General features: G+C 53.7%; 1 protein-coding gene across 1 annotated transcript; it reads right to left on the reverse strand.

Moving 5' to 3' along the window:
• Positions 1-3,723: 3,723 nt before the first annotated feature.
• Positions 3,724-7,295, reverse strand: KRT35 (keratin 35). The gene is made up of 7 exons (XM_047093383.1): positions 6,825-7,295; positions 5,895-5,977; positions 5,543-5,699; positions 5,247-5,408; positions 4,809-4,934; positions 4,161-4,381; positions 3,724-3,871 (listed from the first exon to the last, which is right to left on the reverse strand). The coding sequence occupies exons 1-7, from the start codon at positions 7,293-7,295 to the stop codon at positions 3,724-3,726; spliced, it is 1,368 nt and encodes a 455-aa protein (XP_046949339.1).
• Positions 7,296-12,486: the final 5,191 nt, after the last annotated feature.

A 12,486-nucleotide genomic window follows, 5' to 3' on the forward strand; every position in this document is an offset into this window, starting at 1 on the left:
AGAAATGCAATTCCTGGGGGCGCCTGGGTGGTTTAGTCAGTTAAGCGTCTGACTCTTGATTTCAGCTCAGGTCACGATCTCACTGTTTGTAAGATCAAGCCCCGCGTCGGGCTCTGCACTGACAGAGCTCTCCCTCTGTCTCTGCCCCTCCACTGCTCACACTCTCGCTCGCTCTCTCTCAAAAATAAATAAACATTAAAAAAATAAATAAATAAAGGTAGGTGGGATGCATGCAGGGGTCTGGCCCAAGACTGTCTCCGTTCTTTGAAAAACCAGAATGATTCCAGACAAAAGATTATAAAAGCTGAATTTAGGTAGTTCTACCATCCAACAAGCCAGTTTGGGGGCGCCTGGGTGGCTCAGTCGGTTGGACATCTGACTCAGTTTCGGTCATGATCTCACGGTTCATGGGTTCAAGCCCCACATTGGGCTCTCCACTGACTGTGCGGAGCCTGCTTGGGATTCTCTCCCTCCGTCTCCCTCTGCCTCTCTCTCTCTCTCTCTCTTTCTCTGCCTCTCTCTCTCAAAATAAATATATAAACTTAAAAAAAAAAAAAGCCAGTTTGCCAACCCGCCCATACACACAGCACTTTCCATCAGCTTTTTAGTGTCATGTCTTCAAATATAAGCGGAAGGATCACCAGACGTTTGAGAGAAGTTTCCAGCATCGCAAAGAGAGACAAAACAAAACAAGCCGACAAATTGCTGAAGAGGAAACTGGGGGAGACTGAAGCAAGGCAGAATTTAAGACAATCTATTAATACAGGCGTACGTGTGTGTATGTTTTTTAATAACCTCAGGGATAAAAATGGCAGTCTTGAGACAGTGTTATGGAAGAGGAACAGAGAACAGCAAAAACATAACTCTTTGAAATTAAAACTATGGGAACTGAAATTTAAACTTCAGTGCGGGTGTTTGAAATTAAAGGAGAGAGTAAAGCCGGAGCTGAGGAATAGTCAAAAAGTACAGTTCAGGAATCCGCTAGCCCTCAGGGTGACGTCAGAGCTGCCCTGAGCTCCCAACTGCTTTGCCAAAAGGCCCTCCCGTTAATGGAGGAGCCCTCAATCCTGGCTGCACCCCGGAATCACTCGGGGAGCTTTCTAATATCCCAACACCAGGCCATATCCCAGACCAACTAAGTCAGGATAGCTGGGGGTCAGACCACACATCCCATATGCCTCCCAGGTCATTGCAATGTGCGGCCAACGTTGAGAATCTCTGACCTAATGGAATCAGCATTATATTCAAAGTTGAAGTAACTAATAATAAGGAATAAATAAATAATAGTAAGTGGCAAGGCTACGCAGGATCTGGTTCTCTCCATCTGGGGAGGGGAATTCAGATGGGTTTGGAAGGGGTTTGTACCACAAGGAATGTCCTAAAGAGGACGTGTGGCTGATGGTAAACGGAGTTACCTGGAGCCTGTGCGCTCGAGACAGCGCCCACGCATTGCTTGCTAACTGTGGCTCCCCTACGCCCGACTTTCTTCCGAGTCAGAAAAAATAATAAGTCATGGACCTGCCTCTCCACCTCGGCTGCTAGGCGTTGCTGCTTGGAACAAAAGCTCAGAAATGAAACTCCGGGCAGGGAGAATGTAGACGCCCACCCTCACAGCGATCCAGGCCTCCAGCTAGCATAGACAGTCAACAACACGAGCCGTTTTCCAAGGCCCGGCAAAGGCTCGGCAAAGCAGGACGGACCTTATAGTAAGTACAGTAAGTGTCGTGGCCTCTGTTTTACTGATGAGGAAACTGAGGCTCGGCAAGGGGCTGCCCTGTGCCAAAGCTCCCGCTGGCGGTAAGTGGCGGGGTCGGGATATGAACCCCAGGTCAGTCTGACTCCACGTTCAGAGCTCAATTTCATCACACTAACGCCAAGGCCCCTTCGCCGGGCCTCGTCCTGCCACTGAGGCAGGGAGTGGGTGCCCTTGCTTCCCCATCCCAAGGCCTCCCTCTGACGAGGGTCAGTCCTGCTCCTGGCACCTGACACACTGTCCAGCCCAGGGAGGCACCCAGTAAAGACGTGTTGAATAAACTGAATGATCGCGAGACCATCAGCCTCTTCGGGGGGCTGAGCCTCAACAAAAGCAGCCAAGGTGTTCCAAGAAGGCCAACATGGGGGTGGTCAGGATTCCAGGAGTCAGGGGGCTGGGAGACACCAAAGCCCCAGGCCCTCCTTTACAGGGGGTTAGAAAGGGGCGACTCTAGGGGCACCTGGGTGGCTCAGTCAGTTGAGCATCTGACTTCAGCTCAGGCCATGATTTCACAGTTTGTGAGTTCAGGCCCCACATCGGGCTCTGTGCTGACAGCTCAGAGCCTAGAGCCTGCTTCAGATTCTGTGTCTCCCTCTCTCTCTGCCCCTCCCCTGCTCTCTCTCTCTCTCTCTCTGAAACAAATATTTTTTTAAAAATTAAAAAAAAAAGGGGGGGGATAACTCTGAAGTAGAATCAGGGTGAATTATACCAGGCCCTCTTAAGAGGTGGGGGTCTCAGGCCCACCTTCGTCAGCATCTTTCCCCAATCAGTTCTCCACCTCCCGTGCTATTACAACTCTCTAAACGTTGCTAACATTTCATAGTGGTCCCGTTGGCATCTTATGAATAGCACAGGGCTATCTGGAGAAACCGGCCTTCCTTTCTGCCTGAGAAAGTTTTACCTTCGTCTCCATTTCCCATTGGGATCCACGGAGCTTGGAATTTACCTGGTCTGGACATAAATGAGAGCCTTTGGGCCAAGATGCTGGGAGCGCCCACTGCCATGCGGAAATGCTCTGAGGCCCAAAGGTGCTGCGTGTGGTAACAGGTTCCAAAGGCACACAGCACATGATGAGCCTCTTATGGACAAGAATCTCTAAATCGTGGGTGGAAGTCACAAAGGCGGGCTCACTCTCCCATCTCCTGCTTTTGATGGGGTGTGGGTTTTTAGGGTGCTTGCTGGACCGGGGGGCTGTGGGAAAGTTCTGCAGCGGAAGAAAGAAACGAAAGTCCCCTGGGTGTGGGATTTACATGTTGCTGCTCTTATGAGAACCCCAGACATGAAATGAAAAGCAGCCTAAGATGCTTCACACCGCACTGGCCTTGGCTTTATCCTCCCTCCTCTGGGATGTAGTCTCCTGAATAGACTAAGAAGGGTAGTGGGAAGGGGCTGGTAACACGGGTCACCACATCAGAACCTTGGAGAAGCATCTCCTTCATCAGGAAAGCGGAGCAGCTGAGCAAGAAACCCCACTGTACACCCTTATCCACCCCAAACAGGGTCACAGGGGCCCTGTCATCCCCAGGGTCATACATGGTCAAACAGCCCTATTTGTCAGCCCAGGGGTCAGCCCTCTTCACCCAGCAGAGACACAAAACAACGATACCAACGTGGTGCCAGTCAGGCGTCGAGAGCCAAAGCAAATGCACTTTATTATTCTGCCCACACAAGCCCTCTATTGTATTTCAGAACCCACTAAAAGAGCGCCCAGAAGGAAAACCTGACCCAGGAGGCAGCCTGAGAACAGAGAGCCTGGCTGGCACCCATTGAAATGATGAGGAGTTGAGGCTTTCGGGGGTGACCAGCCTTAATGACAGGCTTTGAGAGACTTTGAGGCATGTATTTGCAGTGAGACCGCTCAGGGCCAGGCCCCAGGGCCCTGGGCTCCGCACAGAGAGAGGGGATTGGGCTTTAGGGTTAGGGTTGAATAGAGGCCAAGCCTGAGCCCTGGAGACAATGGCCAGTCACTCTCAGAACCGGCCCCCCGGGCAGGGCACACAGATGGGGCGGGGGCTGCAGGTTGTGTGGACAGCGCCTGGACCACAGGAGGCCGCAGGAAGACAGGGGAGGCAGGCCTTGGAAGGCGAGTGGTCAGGAGCACACGGGTTACAGGGCAGCCTAAGAGGAAGAAAAAGTTCCGATTACTATGATTTCCCAGTTGCTGTTTTCAGTAACTCAGAGCACCTTAAAAATCACCTAGTCCTACTCCCCGGTTTTATCAATGGGGAGACAGAGTCCCAGAGAGAAAAAGGACTTGCCAGGGTCACGTGATGAATTTGTAATAAGACCAGAACTAAAGCCCCAGGGCTCCTGCCTCCAAATACCGGGCCCTTCCCAGGCACCGTGCCGTCTCCCCAGATTTTGCAGACCGCATTCGGAAGACGGGGGAGCCTGCGGCGCCACTCACTTGCAGTCCTCGCTCTCCAGCAGGCCCCGGTACGTGTTGATCTCGCCCTCCAGCCGGGCCCGCACGTCCAGCAGCACCTGGTACTCCTGGTTCTGCCGCTCCAGGTCAGCCCGGATCTCGGCCAACTGGGCCTCCACGTTGCTGATCAGGCACTGCATCTGGGCCAGCTGGGAGCTGTAGCGCGCCTCGGTCTCCGCCAGGGTGGATTCCAAAGCATCTCTCTGTGAGGACAAGGATTGGGGAGGGAAGACAAAGGTGGGAGGTCCGAGAAGGAGCAGGGAATCACTTTGAGCCAGGATGCACCACCACTGGGCATCTCATTTGAGATAGCCAATGAGCCCCCGTAGCCCCCCTGATCTGGAGAGTAGCTCCCCTATTAACAACACCTCCGAGTAACTGACAATTACTCAGAATGAATCTACAAGAGCTGCTGCCAGGACATGTCGGTTGCTATAGGTCTCCTGTGTTTTACCTCTGGGACATTTGTGAATGGGGGCTGGGACCTCATTCCCTCTACACAGAAAGTCCCTGATGCTTAAGACCTTGAACTCCTGGAGCCTGCCTGTGTGTTCAGAGCATGGAAGCCCAGGGGGCTCATGTGCTGCCGGGTTTGGTCCCCCAGCAGCCTTGCTCAAGGCCCGGGCTCACCATGCTCTGCTGGGCCTGCAGCTCGATCTCCAGGGCGTTGACCGTGCGTCTCAGCTCGATGATCTCCGCCTGGCAGGACTGCAGCTGCTCCGAGCTGGACACCACCTGCTGGTTCAGCTCCTCGGTCTGAAACATACACACACAGGACCTGGTCAGGAACGTCGGGACTCAGCTTCCTGAAGAGGTCTACAGAGGCCACACAGAATCATGAGCCAAGAAGGACCTTCCAGAACACCAGTCCATCCCCTTCATTTCATCCCCATTTCAGTAACGTCCCTGAGGACATTATTGCTTAGAGGACAGCAACCTGCCCAACGTGCATAGTGAGGTCGAAACAGAGCTGGGGCTCAGACTCAGCTTCTTGGTTCAGAGCCCCAAGGTCAATTCTGTTTGACCCACCTTGTGTCTCCGTTGCACTGACTGTTTCCAGGCACGTACCTGGGTGTTGAACCATTCTTCAGCATCACGGCGGTTATTCTCCACCAGGGTCTCATACTGGCATCTCATCTCATCCAGAACACGGTTCAGGTCAACAGGCGGGGCAGCGTCCACCTCGACATTGAGCCGGTCACCAAGCTGGCACCGAAGTGAGTTCACTTCCTGTGGCACAGATCAGGGTCGGCACTAACTTTCCCAGCTGGCTGCCTCGCTCACCCTCCTCCCCTGTGCCTACCTGCTCCCGATGTTCACCTTCTTCCCCATGCCCACCTGCCCACCTCCTCCCCTGTGCTCACCTCCTCGTGGTTCTTCTTGAGGCACAGCAGCTCCTCCTTCAGGGACTCCACCTGGGCCTCCAGGTCGGCCTTGCACAGGGTCAGATCGTCCAGGATCCTGCGCAGGCCGTTCATGTCTGACTCCACCAGCTGCCGCATGGACAGCTCCGTCTCGTACCTGGCAGGCGCATAACAGGGTGCCTGAAGCTACGTCTCCTTTTATGTCCAAGTCAGATCCCACCCCAGGCTGGCCTGGTTCTGTGTGTCCCATCTTAATGCCTCAGCGACTTTAGTGCGGCCAAAACCCTGAGTCCTGGCCTCACCCATGTCCATTTCTACCAGCCCCCGGCCGAGGAGCCAGCAGAACACTCACTTGGTTCTGAAGTCGTCTGCGGCCAGCTTGGCGTTGTCGATCTGCACCACGAGCCTGGCGTTCTCTGCCTTGGTGCACAGGGTCTGGGGCAATAGAGAAGTGACATCAGGGCAAGGAAGGACATTCTGTCAGCTGGAGCTCCCCAAAGCTGCCAAGGGCCACCTCCGGAGGGAGTCAGCCATCCCGGGACTCCCGGCAGCTGAGGCTCCTTGAAGGCTTATTACGGGCACGCAGAGGGGGTCAGAGAAGGAAGCCTCGGCAGCCTCTGAGACCCGTAACCTGGCTTGGACAGGGGCAGATGGGGAAAGGCTCCAGCAAAGACTGGCATGGTGGCTGCCTCTTGTCTTCCTGTCTCCAGACCACTGGGGGCTCAGGGTGGGTCATGAACAACAGCGTACTCTGTGATTCCTTGGTCACAAATGGTCCCTCCCAGGAGGCAGCTGGGACTTTCAGGGGATATGGGCTGGACAAGAAGGAAACATCTGACGGGCCCTTTCTTCCCTGAGTTCTTTATAGAAAACCTGATGTGCACCAAACAAATCAAGTCCAAGCCCCTCACCTTAAAAAAAAAAAAAAAGAAGAAGAAATTAAAACTCAAAGAGGTAGGCCATGCTAGCAAAGGTTACACAGTCCGTCAGTTCACGGAGCCTGCGTTCAAACTCTGGCTCCACCAACTGCCAGCTGGACCACCCAGAATAAGTCACTTAACCAGCCTCAGCTTCAGTTGTTCTCTTCTGTAAAATGGGCTAACGATACCTCTCTCATCAGATGACGGGGAGGAGCAAATGAGGCCACAGATGTGAACATGCCCTGCGACCTCTCTCAAGTACCCCGTGGGAGCAGGGCTACCGCCACAGCTGCGCTGGCTTCCCCGTCCAGTGCTGGTGACAGCAGACTCCCGGGCAGCCAAAGCCACTCTGGACGTCTCACCTTCTTCTGGAGCTCCTCGATGGTCCGGAAGTAGGACTGGTAGTCGGGGCACAGGTAGGGCACCTGCTGCTCACACCACTCCCGGATGCGGCTCTCCAGGCTGGCGTTGTCCCGCTCCAGCTGGCGCACCTTCTCCAGGTAGCTGGCCAGGCGGTCGTTCAGGGACTGCATGGTCTCCTTCTCGCTGCCGGCGAGGACGCCTTCCCCGAACCAGCCCCCGCCCACGCTGGAGCTGGTGGCAAAGCCTCCGTACGGGAGGCAGAGAGCGGGCAGGCAGCTGGCCGCCCTGCAGCCGCTCCGGCCCAGCCCCACGGAGCTCGCAGAGAAGCTCCGGGCCCCGAGGGAGAGGCTGGGGAGCTTGCAGGAGCCACTGGAGTACATTGCGGACACGCGAGCGGAGCCCCCGCCGGCCGCTCCCAGGCCCTTGAGAGACCCCGAAGAGAAGCTGGCCTTCAAGCACTTGGAAGCCATTGACCTCAGCCGCCCAGACACGAGCGATCGGTCTTCGAGGCCAGGCGCCCCCCCAGTGTGGACAAGCAGCCCTTCACCCCGCGTTTATATCTCTGCCCCAGTGGGCGTTGGCCTTTACAAAGGGTTTTCTCCTCATTAAAGTTAATACCACTTTCTAGAAGAACCCCTCATTACCCTGTTATTTAGCTTCCCGTGAACGTTTTCCGGCCTCGTAAATCGGGAGCCCCGTTGAACTGGTGGCCACAACGAGACGTCTCCTCCGCCCCGTGTTGCCGGGAAGACCAAGTATCCGTCAGTTCTTCAAAGGGGCCTGTCATCCGAGCCCAGACCTCATCAGCCTCTGCCTTAGGAGGTGTGGGAACCCACAGCCACGATCTTGACTTTCTCCAGCATTATCTCCTTTTATGGGCCCAAGGGAGTAGAGGAGGCCTCTGGGTTGGCCCCTGGGTGTTGGAAAAGCAAGCCCGGCTGTTGCAGGAACAAAGACCTCGTGCCCAAGGAGACACAGAAGGCTCTAGAATGGCCCGGAAACGTGGCAATGGTGACCAACTATCCCAGTTTCCTCAGGACTGTTCTCGATTTAGTGCTAAAAGCCCCATATCTCTGAGAACCCCTCAGTCCCCTGCAAAATGGGAGAGTTGGTCACCCCAGACAGAGCAGAGCCTTGGGGTGAGACCCCCACTCCCTCCCTCACCAGGAAATATGGCCGGTTGTATAGCCCTACCATCAGCCAAAACAACGAGAGGTCAGCCTACTGAGCGCCTGTCCATGGTCACACTTACCATGTGTAGGAAGGTATGTCTTCCCACACCCCGGCCAAAAAGTGGAGAAGCCTTTCTTGCTGGCTGCCTCGGGACTGAGGGGGAGAACGGAGACATGATTCACAGACCTCATCAGAAGACACAGTTGGATCTTCAGAGTTTTATCTCTGCTGCAGGAGCTGTCTGGACTGATGTCCAGAAAGCTTGACTAGGGGTGGAGTGTATTTTTCCAGAACGTCCCATCTGCCAAGCGAGTGAGGCCTGGGAGAGGGTCTGGGAGCCGAGCCAGAGGGCAGGCGGAGCCCTGTGGGATTTGCCTTCCAGTCTGCCCTGCAGTTTCGGGGCCCTGCCGACTCTTCTGGAGACATGTTTCACCTTCCCATCGGGAGAACGGCCGTGAGCTGAGCGCCAGCAGCCTTCCCGGTACATGGTCTCGCTTCACCCCCATGTTGCCCTGTGAGCCCAGGCTTGTCATCCCCACCTCAGAGCTGAGGAACCCAAGACCCAGGGATGATAAGAGCTTGCCAAAGTGCCACCACCTAGTGACCGTCAGAGCCAAGATGCCCTCTCCACCACACCACCCGCCTCCGCCTCTGCTGGGAACCCCTCCCGGGCTGCCAGGTACGGCTGGGCTCTGCAAAGGACAAAAAGAACGAATAGTGTGGGCTCCACAAGGGGATGGCCAATAACCTCTGGTGTCCCAGGAGAAGCAGCTCAGAAGCATGTGAACTCTGCGGGTTCCAATCCCAGTCCCAACGTGTACCAACCGTGTGCTTGAATTTCTCCCCATCTCTCTCTGTTTCCTCCTCTGTAAAGTGGCAAGAAGATAACAACACCTACTTGCTAGGGCTGCTCTGAGGATTAAAAAGCAGAAGCAGCACCTGCTCACGGGAAGTGCTCGGGAACACCAACCGCTGTGAGGGGCGGAGTCTTGCTGTGCTCAGACTGACAACGCTAAGAAGCTGTCACTAGGGAGTGTAGATGGGCTCTGAGCACCTAGGCCACCATCCCATAGGCCAGGTGCGTGCGTTTGGGGGCCCTCAGATATAGAACTCTCGTGAGTCACCATGCCCTTCCCACACCCAGGAGCCTGGTGTGACCAGCACCCGCCCAGCACAGTTCCAGGGCCAGTTGGCTGCCTCACCTTCTCCTCCCTGGAAATCCATGCCTCAGTGCAAAGGACGCGGCTGAGCTAAGAGCCTGGATGAGCCTCCTCTGGTGTTCGGATCTCCCATCCATGTGAGCACAGGGCTCCACCCCAGCCCTGCTAAGCCTCCTGTGCTCTGGGCTCAAGGGCCGCCCTGGATCTACAGGGCCCAGAGAAGCCACAGCAACAAAGGCCTGGGAAGCCCCATGCTGTTTATACCTGTGACCCCTGGGGGGGGGGGGCGGTCACATGGGTTCCTAGAAAGGGCTCCACACCTGTGCTGCCCGGAACGGGTTTGCCTCCCCGACACAGCCCTGTTAAAGGCAAGGCTGATGGCACTTAGTACCTGCCAGGCCCCATGCTGAGCTCTCTCCAAGCATTCTCTCATTCATTGCTCACAACAGTCTCATGAGATTGGCATCGCCAGTATCCCCCATTTAATAGATGAGTAAACTGAGACTTGGAATGTTTCAGAAGCCTACCCCACTCCAGCCCAGCTTTGCCCTCCTGACTCTGAACGCCCATGGCAGTGACTGGTGGTTGATCTGCTGGCCCTCCCTTCACTGATACCCTCCAATTGTCTTGTGTTTGAGCCGTGTCTTCCCAGGGAGACTGTTCTGGGGACAAAGACAGACCTCCTACTTCTTTTGAAATCTCTATAGTTCAAGCATGGAGCTAGGCTCCCAGATGTCTCAGAATGAAAGAATAAATGAAAGGAAGAATGAATGAATGAATGAATGAATGAGTGAATGAATGCTTGGCCCATGGTAAGTTGTGCTAAGTGAGAAAGAAAGGAAAGGATTTTGAGAGAAAAGGAACATTAAAAAAGGGGGCAGGGGGGATAAGGAAGGGAGGGGGAAAAAAGTGGGTAGGGAGCTGGGAGGGGAAAAAACACTTCCAAAGTCAGACTTACTATCCCTGCTGTTATAGATGAGGAAACTGAGGCTCAGAGATTGGGCAGCTCTGTGTAGGGGAGCAGCACTGCCCAGACTAACACTAACAAAGTGTTCTCTGGGCCAAAAGCCATTCTGCCAAAGGGAGACAGGCCCATAAGCCTATTCTGTGGCTAAAAATTCTTGATAAGTTTTTTTAGATACTTTATAAGACATGTAAGTAATATTTTTAAAGCTATGAAGTAGCCTCTAAATCATTCTGCTCTATTTCCATTCTTCCTCAGCATTCTTTTTACTAAAATGAAATAATGACCTAGAACGCCTTATCAGCAAGAACCGATCTTGTTAGTAAGTATCCTAATTACTTTTCCGACAGGACCTGTGCACCCCGCCAAGGTAGGGTCTGTGCTATCCCCAGAACATGCCGTGGGTGCACTTGGCCATACTTTAAAATACCTTTGCCCTCCTCCTTCCTGCTCTGCCCATCCTTCAAAGCTTCCAATAATTCCAAATCTCCCCTAAACCCCCAGCTCTCAATGACCTCTCCCCATCCTGAGAACCCGAGAGCCTGCCCCACACCCACACCCGCCATGCCCGGTGCTGCATGGAGCGCAGGCGGCTGTCTCCCCAGCTGGACCATCAGCTTCTTGAGGACTGGAGGGCCCGTGACCCACCGTTTGATCCAGCGGCTTCCCCCGCACCCCCTCTTCTCCCTGGATGTTCCCCTGCATTAGCACTTTTTTTTTTTTAATTTTTTTTTTCAATGTTTATTTATTTTTGGGACAGAGAGAGACAGAGCATGAACGGGGGAGGGGCAGAGAGAGAGGGAGACACAGAATCGGAAACAGTCTCCAGGCTCTGAGCCATCAGCCCGGAGCCTGACGCGGGGCTTGAACTCACGGACCGCGAGATCGTGACCTGGCTGAAGTCGGACGCTTAACCGACTGCGCCACCCAGGCGCCCCTGCATTAGCACTTTTTTCATGCATGAGGTGTTGGTTGATTAATTGATTGGAGCATGAGAAAGATAGCCAGATAGCAGCTCTGCAAGTATAAACAAGATGAGAACCACCTTGAAATAAAGGATTATGTTCACTCTGGAGGAATTTGATAAAATGTAAATGTGTGATATCATCTCTCCCTTGGTGTCAAAAAAGAGCAATGACATAGGAGTCAAAAGGCCTGCAAGGGTGTCCTGTCTGCCCTTTACTGTGCCAGTGCCGGTCCCCAGCAGTGCTGAGCAAAAGTGCTGAGTTCTGGTTTCCACAGCAGTTAGTGATTTAAACTGGAACCCAGTTAAGTGTGGGTGTGAGGTCGAGGATAGGAGGGGTTCCTTAACCAGTGCAGATATTCCGAAATTTCTTTTTTTTTTTTATTTTTTTAATGTTTATTTATTTTGGAGAGAGAGAGGAAGAGACAGAGCCCAAGCGGGGGAGGAGCAGAGAGAGAGGGAGACACAGAATACGAAGTAGGCTCCAGGCTCTGAGCTGTCAGCACCGAGCCCAACGCAGGGCTTGAACCCATCAACTCGAGATAATGACCTGAGTCGAAGTCCGACGCTTAATGGGTGTTATCAGTCAGGTTTCTCCAGAGAAACAGAACCAATAGGATGGAAAGAAAAAAAAAAAAAAAAAAATATATATATATATATATATATATATATATATATGTGGACTCACGTAGTTGTGGAGAGGCTTGCAAATCTGAGATCCGTAGGACAGGCTGGCAGCTGGAAACTCAGCAGGATCTCTGTGTTACACTCTTGGACTGAGCCACCCAGGCGCCCTGATGCTCTGAAATGTCATAAACAGCTAGACAACGCTACATAAAGAAAGTGCCTACAGGGGCACCTGGGTGGCTCAGTCAGTTAAGCGACTGACTTTTTTTTTTAATGTTTAATTTTGAGAGAGAGAGAGAGAGAGAGAGAGACAGAGCGTGAGCAGGGGAGGGGCAGAGAGAGACAGAGACACAGAATCCGAAGCAGGCCCCAGGCTCTGAGCTGTCAGCACAAAGCCCAACACGGGGCTCGAATTCACCAATCGTGAGATCATGACCTGAGCCAAAGTCGGACGCTTAACCGACTGAGCCCCCCAGGTCCCCCAGTGACTGACTCTTGATTTCCACTCAGGTCATGATCATGTGGTTGTGGGATTGAGCCCGCGTTAGACCCCTCACTGAGGGTGGAGACTGCTTGGGATTCTGTCTCTCCCTCTCTCTCTCTCTCTCTCTCTCTCTCTCTCTCTGTCCCTCACCCACTCGTGTTCTCTCTCTCTCTCTCTCTCAAAATAAACAAACTTTACAAAAAGAAGAAAAGAAAGCACCTACAGCCACACAGGGCAGTCTGAATGCCTGAGACAAGGCTGTGAGTGCACCCCATAAGCTATAGAGGGC

The sequence above is a fragment of the Lynx rufus genome, unplaced genomic scaffold (assembly GCF_022079265.1).
Source record: "Lynx rufus isolate CCGP_SWC_20201006 ecotype Redwood Valley unplaced genomic scaffold, mLynRuf1.p SCAF_34, whole genome shotgun sequence".
NCBI classification, from domain to species: Eukaryota; Metazoa; Chordata; class Mammalia; order Carnivora; family Felidae; genus Lynx; species Lynx rufus.

What these genes read in the sequence shown, in the direction of transcription:
- KRT35 (XM_047093383.1), bottom strand. Translation starts at nt 7,295, where the DNA reads ATGGCTTCCAAGTGCTTGAAGGCCAGCTTCTCTTCGGGGTCTCTCAAG. An exon ending in GCAGACGACTTCAGAACCAA is followed by an intron (nt 5,700 to 5,894) that starts GTGAGTGTTCTG and finishes TGCGCCTGCCAG; the next exon opens with GTACGAGACGGAGCTGTCCA. An exon ending in TGCAGGCCCAGCAGAGCATG is followed by an intron (nt 4,382 to 4,808) that starts GTGAGCCCGGGC and finishes TTGTCCTCACAG; the next exon opens with AGAGATGCTTTGGAATCCAC.